The sequence below is a fragment of the Arvicanthis niloticus genome, chromosome 9, assembly GCF_011762505.2.
Source record: "Arvicanthis niloticus isolate mArvNil1 chromosome 9, mArvNil1.pat.X, whole genome shotgun sequence".
Classification (NCBI taxonomy): Eukaryota; Metazoa; Chordata; class Mammalia; order Rodentia; family Muridae; genus Arvicanthis; species Arvicanthis niloticus.
In genome coordinates, this window is record NC_047666.1 from 27,947,141 (window position 1) to 27,956,688 (window position 9,548).

At 46.8% G+C, this 9,548-nt stretch overlaps 1 protein-coding gene across 3 annotated transcripts in view; it reads right to left on the minus strand.

Moving 5' to 3' along the window:
* Positions 1 to 7,140, minus strand: part of Eefsec (eukaryotic elongation factor, selenocysteine-tRNA specific) — a 191,161-nt gene extending 184,021 nt beyond the window's left edge. For 2 of the 3 annotated variants that reach the window (XM_076940085.1, XM_076940083.1), the window contains exon 1: positions 6,805 to 7,140. In XM_076940085.1, the coding sequence (XP_076796200.1) occupies positions 6,805 to 7,078 (274 nt within the window). In that variant the 5' untranslated portion in view covers positions 7,079 to 7,140. The remainder of the gene's footprint in view (positions 1 to 6,804) is intronic. The other variant, XM_034512372.2, reaches the window with a different exon arrangement.
* Between the last annotated feature and the right edge of the window lie 2,408 nt (positions 7,141 to 9,548).

Sequence of the window (9,548 nt, forward strand, 5' to 3'; positions counted from 1 at the left end):
CAGCCCCATCATGAGGCTGCCTCAAAATCCCACTCTCCCTGGAACTGGGACTATAACATAGCTGAAGCCCAGAGCTACAGACAGCATCATCTTTTACATGCTCATCCCCCTTTACATGCTACCAACGCCCTTATTGGGAAGGGAACAGAGAATCATGAAAGGCTCGGTCCCAGCCTGGCTGAGGTTCCACGGAACAAAAGAATGACCAAGAAGGGCCAGGTCCTGGGGCTTCATTGATAGGTTCTTCTGAACCTATCTTCTGAATTGATCTTCTGAAATGTCTACCCAAATCTTATCCCAGCCTAAATGAAGTGGTTCTGAAGGAAAACCCAGAGACACTCGGATGCAGTCAGGAGACATTCAGCAAAAAGCTTAAAAGCAATTAATTTTAAGTGATCACAGCTTTACCAAAGCTGTGGCTACAATTTCCTTCTGACTTTGATTATAACCTTCCAGCAAAATATTTGCCTCAAGAAGGCAAAGTCTTTGCATTATTTTCTATTCCTAGCATGACTACAAAAATATTCTTTGATTTAACATTTGATATGTTTTATTCTCAAGGGCAAGCCCCATGAGAAGAAAAATGTACCCCAACGGAATGAAATATGACTACCTGCTTCCATTTTTCTTTCCTGTTGGTTCCTGCTCAAATATTCTGCATTAATTTAAACTCAGGACTGTGTCTGATGTTGTGCCGCTCCCACACTGTCACCCCAACCAAAGCAAAGTCACCCGCTGTCCAGCTCCAAGGGAAATGGTGCAGAGGAGCTCAACTTGAGTCTCCTGGAGACAGCTAAAGGCACTGCATCTTGGAAGGAGATCAAGTGGGGTCAGGAGTGATAAGCGCCAGGCACAACAGAGGCCCTTGTATTTCTACAGCAGCTCACTGCAGTGAGGCGGACTTCCTACTGACCAGAGCCTTTGAAGCAAGGGAAAGCAAGCAACTCATGTTAGCTCAGCATCTCCCGGTAGTAGAAGACATCACAGAGGCTGTACCAGACAGCAGAATCTTCCGTGTGTGTGTGTGTGTGTGTGTGTGTGTGTGTGTGTGTGTGTTTTACTGCTGAAAATAACAGACATAAGCACAGAGTACAAGGAACCAAGGCCCAGCCAAAGTCTGATGCCAAAGCTCGTGTTGAGGGAAGCACTTCCCCTTCTAACACCTAATAAGCTTCAATGTTACACAAGCATGTAAGTGCCATACATGTGTTCCTACACAGATGCTCACAGAAAGAACAATAGCAAAGAAAACAACAAGTCTTTTGATTTTTTTTTTTCCCATTAGAATAACATCCCCCATGTCCCTGGTTACCAAGGCCCCTGTCCAAAGTCCCCTCTGCTTATACCAAGCACATTGTGGCCCTAGCCTTGCACACCTCAAGGCCAGTGTGCACTACATAGGGTGACATGATAAATTTGTTTGATGGCAAATTTCTTTTGCACACACAAACCCTGTTCCATTCACAAATCCAAAGGAAGGTTCTCAGACAGAATGCAGAGGGACTTAAAGGGATGAGACTGGAAAAGCAGATCACAGGGCTAAAATCTTGTACCCCTGTGGCACCGAGAGCACAGAAAGTCAGAAAAGTAAAGCTTTTCTTTATGTACATTGCTTAAGCTTTATAAAGAAAAATGTCCCCAGGGTAAGAGACAACGCCCCCTAGGCTCCAAGTGCAGTGACTGGGTCAGATATACAAACTCCTGTGCATTCCTGTGTGGAAATGGCCCAGAGAAGGCCCTGGCCATGCAGGACCTGCCTCATACAGTGGGTATGAGATGGGAGGGCTTGGAGACCCATCATAAACAACCAAAACAAAAGACTCAGAGACAAAACACTGTTAATCCTTGCAGCCACCAGAAGACTATAAATTGCTAAGCCAAGAGACCAGCATTTTTTCTCTCCTACTGGACTTAGATTAAAGATGAGTCTTACATCTCTTACCCCAACCCAAGTCTTTAAAACATACATTGTTTAATCTTTTTGAAGTTCTAACCCTGTAAGATTTATATTGGAAAATGTATTTGAGAGAAATCTCTGCCTGAAGCGCTACTAAGGAGGGTGCAGTGGACGGCACACTTTTCATTCACACTGAGAAAGCCAGACAACGGCTGTGGAGGCACGTGCGCTCGGTTCAAACTTGGCTAGCGGTAACTGTGTCCCTGCTCTCTCTGTACAGGATTTTTCCATCTATAAAATGTGAACTTCACCTTTCCTCCCCAGGGCAACTGTGGGGGTTAAGAAAACAATAACAAAACTAATGCATCAACCAGAAAGGACAGCACCAAATAACTGACACATGTGTGCACCACCTCTGACCTAGAGCATCACCAGGCACTTCTGAGCCACAAAGGCGATGACATCCAGTTTCTTGTTTTTCTTTTTTTAGAACATTAGTTGGTGAAGGCGTTGGATCCCCTAGAATTGGAATTACAGCTGGCGGGTGTAGCTCCCATGTGGGTGCTTGGCATTGAACCAGGGTCATCTGGACGAGAAGCCAGTGAGTGCCCTTGACCACTGAGTCATCTCTCCAGCCCAGAAGTCCAATTTTTGTACAGGAGGATTCTTGTTTCTGGAGAGTTCACCTTGGAAAACCATAGAATCAGACAGCTGGCTTTAACTTAAGAGACTATCAAGAAACCCTTTAATACAGTTCTCATGTTGTGGTGACCCCCCTATCCCAATGATAAAATTCTTTTCTTTGCTTCTTTATAACTGTAATTTTGTCATTATGAATTGTAATAAAACTGATTTCTGGTGGTTTTATGCAACCCTTGTGAAAGGGTCACTTGACTCCCCAACAGGTTGAGAACAGATGGTACAGTCATCTAAGTACCCCAAGAAAAAGCAAAGACCACACCTCTGCTCCTGGAGTCCCTCTCTGCAGCTTCCTATGCACAGCTGAGCTGGCCATATACATCTACAAAACAATAGCCTTCCAAAGTGCTCCAGGCCCTAAAGAGAAATCTCCACGCCATTCTCTAGGTCCAAACTCTGTTTACACCTTCACTGTCCTGAACATACCTGTCACATCCTATGATGACATCCTATTAGGCCCCATACTACTAGTAGTAGACCCTAACCTGACAAAGCAGCTTCACCAGTGGTTCCTGGCACTAGGGAAGCTCTTCTTTTCAATGTGCCCACATCCTGTGCCTCAAGAAAGGGTGAAGAATGCCTTTAAAACAAACAACAACAACAAAAAAAAGCCTCACTAAGATACCCAGGCTGGGCTCAAATTCCTGGACCCACGCAATCCTCTGGCCCCAGCCCACTGAGTAGCAGCTAGACAGATGTACTTCACGCCCAGCTTACATGAGGTACTCCAGCTTTTGCTCTTTGTACACAGAACTCCAGAGCCCCCTCAAGTGTGGCAGTGCACCTTTGCCAGTGTTCTCTTGTCGTCTTCTGGACGAGGAAAGAGCTGACACCAGGATGCACTTATTACAGGTCAGTCCTGTCCTAACCCTGCCTACTCCCTCACAACCAGCTAGGCCATTAGAGGAACACAGCTCTCCCTCCCTTAGAACCTACTGAGAACCTGCCAGATGCCTGTTGTCAGCATAGGCACCAAAGAACGCTAGCAAGTCAGAGCCTACTCTGCCCGGGCTCTAGCAAGGGACAACCGACACAACACCCAAGAAGCATGAGAAAAATGGGAAAGTTTGAGGGTGAGGGGTGGGCGTGGACACACCAAAGAGAGTGAGTCAGGGAGGCCTCACTAATGGAGGGACATCTGAACTGAGACAAGCGGCAAGCAGCAAGAAGCAACAGCAGGGGCAAAGCAACTGCTAACCTATTTAAGGCGTGGAAAAGTTGACAGCATGACTGAAGATCAGAAACATAGGAAAGATAGTTGCTGAGGAGGCTCCAAGGAAGGAGAGCCTGGGTACTGAGTCTGGAACAAAGAGGCTGGATTAAACCAAAAAGAAGAATGTACGGGAGTCAAGCATAGTGGTGTACACCTTTAATCCCAGCACCTGGGAGGCAGAGAGGAAGATCTCTATGAGTTCTAGGCATGCCTGGTCTACTTGGTGAGTTCTAGAACAGTCAGAGATAGAGAGACCTTGCCTCAAAAACTAAACTAAACAAAAAAAGTACTGGGAATCTAGAAGCAAGGACTGACATGATCTGAGGAGACCCTACAAATGACCCCACCAACTGTTTAGGCAGCAGTGGGTAAATGGCAGGATTCCAAAGGCACTGTCAAGATTTGGCCTGTAGCCAGTTCAAGAAGGCAAGACACAATATTAAACAGACCCTGAGGACAAGTGAGAGGTAACTTCCAGCACCAGCCCTGTGTACTTAACCTGCCAGGCTTGTCTCCTCATCTGAAAACCAGAGTGATGCTTCTTCACATGGCACTGCCCAGTCACAAGGTCCTGGCCACAGGCCTGGGCCAGAGTAAGCACTCAAGCAGGTGCATGCTTCTCTTCAAAAGGAAAAGCTACATTTTCCTGGTCCTTAAGAAGGAAGGTAGTGATGAGACCTTAAGAATGGTCTCATCGCTCCAGTGAGGTCTGGTCGCATTTTAAAACCAAGAAGGAACATTTTTCCCAAGATGTGAAGCAAGAAGAGCAACAACAGGCTATAAGAGCACAGACCCCCTTGTATGGTTGTATAGTCTCAGCCAAAACACCAGTGCTTGGGCCGCTGCCATTTAAAAAAAAATTATATATATATATATATATATATATATATATATATATATAATGCTTTTGCCACATAAAGGTTCTATGTAAATGTACATATTAGAAGGGGTGGGCAGGAATTCAGGAAACTGGGGTGGCAATGGAAAGATCCCAGCTTGGGAGGCATGGAAGCCTTGACAGCTGCCTTCTTTAATGGCTACACAATAAACATGCTTCCTGCAAAGTTTGTCCAAGAAGAGAAATATTTGAGAAGAGCCATGCCAGAAAGTAACTGCATGGTCACCATTATTCACTAGTAACATAAGATCCAGAGCAAGGTTCAAAGGGCACAGAGCTAGTAAGGAAAAAAGCTTCGAACCCAATTCTGTACACCTCTACAAGAATGTCTATCCTTCTGCCCTGGCCTAGATTTTAGATATCTCTCCCCTTACAGTTGGGCTACATCCAATACTGTTATTGTAGGTTCACAATATAGTAAGCTAAAAAATACACTGAATACACAGAAACACTGGACAGCCAGCTCAGCAACCAGAGTTGGGTACAGAGATTTGCACTCTGGACCTCAGAGATGACTAGGAGCTGCAGCTTGCTGCATTGCTCAGTGTCATGAGAACCAACCATGTCACAAACTCTACTGAAGGTCAAAACTCTACTGAACTTGTACCATTTACACACCATCATAAAGGTGAAAAATCATTAAGTCATTATAAGTCAGATTCTGTATTTTTTTTTTCTTCTTTGCAATACTAGGGATAGAACCTAGAGCACACTGACACTAAGCAGGTACTCCATCACTGAGGGACATGCCAACCCCACTTTCTAGTTTCTACCCTGTATCTATTCTTCATCGCCAATTTACACTAGCTTAGAGTATATTTCCTAAAAAGTATTTGAATATGACCCGTCAGAATTAAGTGGGAGTTTTTAGTTTGTTTGTTTACTGTATGGCCCTTGATAGTCTTTAATGAGTCCTGGACTGAATAGAGACTGTACAAGAGTGACCCTAACAGTTAAGTCTCCATTTCCACTTCAGTGAAACAGGGAAACAGTCTCAGACTGCCTGTAGCATGGAGAAAGGGAGGTCACAAAGCCAGAACTGAAATCATCACATAGCTGGAATGACCAGGGACTAGTGAACCACCTGCCCACAGCCTTACAGAGCACTGCTGGAAAGAAACCCAGGGCAAGCAGGAAATGGGTCACTGGAGCTACAGCAGGTAGACTCAGCCGTACCTCTTTGTGCTGGGTGCTTAGAAACAGGTTATGAGGTCCTATCCCTAAGACTAAGTGTAGTTAAATGGGTCTGCAAAAGGAATTTAAAAAGACGGAAGAAGGTTTCATGTAGATGAAAGGGAGGGGTCGAATTGACAAAGAAGGGTAGTTACAAGACCTTTTATTTTATTTATGTCCTATTCCTAAGTGGCGTGTATTTAAAGACTAATTAAGTGGTACAGATTCTAGGAGCAGATTTTAGCAGTGCTCATCATGACTGAAAGCACATATGCCCTTTGCCTTAGCCAGTTCACACGTAACTTATCCTGTTACGTTGTTATGTTAGTACATACCCCAAAGCCTTCTGGGCTAGAGTATTATTCACTGCAGCATGAATAGCCAACTCTGGAAAAGTCACAAAGGTCAATCAAGAAAATGTTGGTATAATGATTTGTGTATAAAAGGGAGGGGGGGGGAGGGATGAGATCCTGAGGGAGCCTAGAGCTCTTGCCTCTTATCAAGGCACTAGGCTCTACCCCCTAACCCAACCTACTCCAAGTATTACAACAGAAGAAAAAAAACAAGATCTTTCATGTCTGCACATTGTCTGCGTTTCTGTGAACGTTTCCTGAAATCATCCATACACAGGAAACTGAGAGCAGTGTTCGGGACAGAGAACCAGGAGACCAAAGGTCAGGTAAGTAGTGACTTTTTTTTTTTTTTTAACTTTTTGTACACCCTTTTTGTAGGGTTTGTTTCTTTGGATCATTTTTCTAGGAAAGCATCTCGCTGCACGGCAGTGAAGGTGGGAACTGTGTCCGCATCGGCGGGCTCTGAGTTCGAGCCCCCAAGCCTCCAGGGCTGGCTGCCTGGCCTAGCTGTCAGGCCACCGTCCCGCGAGCTCGAACCCCGAGCCCAGCTCCCGCCCCGGCCCGCGCTCACCGCCAATGATGGTCCGGATGAGGGAGGCGTGCCCGGGGCAGTCGACCAGCGTGACCTGCAGCAGTGTGTCACTAGTCCCGGGTTCAGCCCCCTGTAGCGGCACGACAAAACAGGAGAAGCCCAGGTCGAGCGTTATGCCCCGCTCGCGGCTCTGCGGCTGCTTGTCGAAGGCAGCGGTGGAGGCCGTAGTGCTCAGCGCCCGCGCCAGCGCTGTCTTGCCGCTGTCGATATGACCCAGCACGCCCACATTCACATTTACCCGCCGGCCCGCCATCCCGCCGCCACCTCTCACGCCGTCGCCTGAGAGCCAGCCCCGCGGTCCGCCTGCTAAGCCGCACCCCCCCGCAACCCGCGCCCAGCGCGCCGGTTCCGGCACCGAAGCTTCCCCCTCCGGCGCCCACAGCGTTATGGCAGAGCGGACACAGGGCAGGACACGACCCTGACTGCTACCTGGGGTTGCAGTCATCCGGCTTCCCACCCCACAAAGTCTTGGCAGTCTGAGATTAGGGATCCCTCCTTCTATCCACCCATCCATTCTTCCCTTCCTCCTTCCACCATTCCACTCAGCCATCCGTCACACACCCTTCCATCCACACATTCCTTCCTCCATACCTTCATACACACTCATCCATTCATCCATTCATTTCTGTCAGCCTTTATTAAGTACAGACTGTATACACCTCACTGGGATGTGGTGATCGACATTATTTGCTGGGAAAACAGGAGTAAAACTCACGACCAGTGGTCAAGCCAGACTATCGGGAAAGGACAGAGATAAGAAGGCGGGGAGCCTATTGAGGCTCAGGGAAGACCACTCAAACACTGTCACTAGAAGTCCAGTGCAGAGCCGGGCAGCAGAGGTAGGCGGATTTCTGAGTTCGAGGCCAGCCTGGTCTACAGAGTGAGTTCCAGGACAGCCAGGGCTATACAGAGAAACCCTGTTGGGAGGGGAGGGGGGGGAAGGAGGAGAAGTCCAGTGCAGACTGAGAACTGCCCATCAGAAACCTGGAAGCACTGTGAAAAGATGGGAGAGGGTCTCTTTGATTTAGGGTAGGGGGACAAAAACCTCACACTGGAGTCTAGGCCAACATGAGGAGCTGCAACTTAACTGTTGTATGTGAACTTGAAATGTGTGGTAGGTGTTATAGCAACCACTCTGTGTAACTCCCTTCAGGTATTGAAAGGTGCCAAGAACCATGGAAGAGTTCACAAACCTAAGTGGTTGCTCTGGCAAAGGGTAAAAGCCAAGGAAAAGAAGGAACCTGGAACCTCACAGGGGAGAAATGAGGATTGGAGAGCTGAGGGGAAGAGGCGTGGTTTTAGCCGCTGACACAGAGAGGATGCTGGCCCGGCATTGCCATCCTTCCATTTTTCTAGGGCTCCAGGGGTTGTGCTTTGAAAGTGAATTAATTGGTTTGCACAGGCTTGTGTGTTGCATGCTTGGACCCCAGCTGGTGGGCTATTTTGTGAGATGAAGCTTAGCGGAAGGAAGTGGTCCCTTCCCCATTCTCTGCTTCCTGTCCACCATGAAGTGAGTTCAGTTCAGTCAGACTGCTACTTTCTTCTGTCACCTTGACAATATACTACTGTGCTGCCATAGGCTAGGGGAATCAAGCCCAAGTGACCATGTACAGAAATCTCCGAAACCATGAAGGAAAACTAAAGCCTCTTTCTTTCTTTGTCTGTATGGGTGTTTCATCACAAGGATACAGTCCAACATAAAGCCTGACTTCAGAGTGCTGACAAATACTTTAGCTTTTGTTGATAAAATTCCATCCTGAGATGAGAAGTGAATGACATCTACCCCTCTTCCTAAGGTTCCAAGGACAAATCAAAGAGGCAGTAAGACAACACTTCATTCTAGGATTGAGTTTATTCGACTCACTTATAAATATGGGTGAGAGGTTAGGAGTGTTGACCACCTCAGAGCAGCTGTGCTAGAAAGTCTTCTCGTATCATAAACTATGGCTTCCTCTTCTTCCTCCTAATCTACAGTAACCCATATATTCTACTTCCTCCCTGTAGTTCTGAGGCCACATGCAACTAGGGCTGAATACACATGGCTTGGAGGAGTGGCCAGAGTCTCAGGTGAGAGTCACTGACCAACCTGAGGCCTCCTCCTAGGAAGGATTGTTATCCGTCCACAGGCCTGATCATGATGGACTTTGGAAAGTAGGCACAGCTGGTCTCAGTAAGATGGCGGCAGTTTTGCTCAGATGCTGACCAGGCTTAAAGTTCACTGACTGCTACTGGACAGCCAGTTTGCCTCCGTGATGAGCCAGGAATGCATGTTCGAAGGAAGTAGCCCCAATGGCTCTGGGGTTCCCTGCCATGGACTGAATTGCATTCTCCACAGGTGCTGAGGCTTTGATGCCCACCCCCAATGCATGTGCTAGCATTTGGAGATGGGTCATTAGAACTAAATGGGTCACAAGAGTGGGGTCCTCTTATGAATTAGTGCTCCCAAAATTTGTGTCTCCATTTTCTGTCTTCCAAATAGGAAACAACAAAAAACTACCATCTCTTTGTTTGTTTAAAACCCAATGATAAAGCAGTGGGCATATTTAGGAGGGAGCTTAGCAGACAGGTCACAAGAGTTTTAGAGGACATTCCAAATAACAAAATGTTCTGCATGGGACCTGGCTTCAGTAAACTTCACTGCCTACCTCTGATCTACATAAAATCCTGACAAACAGGAAAAACCAAGCATCTTAAATTTAAAAGTCCAAAATACAACAAAATCC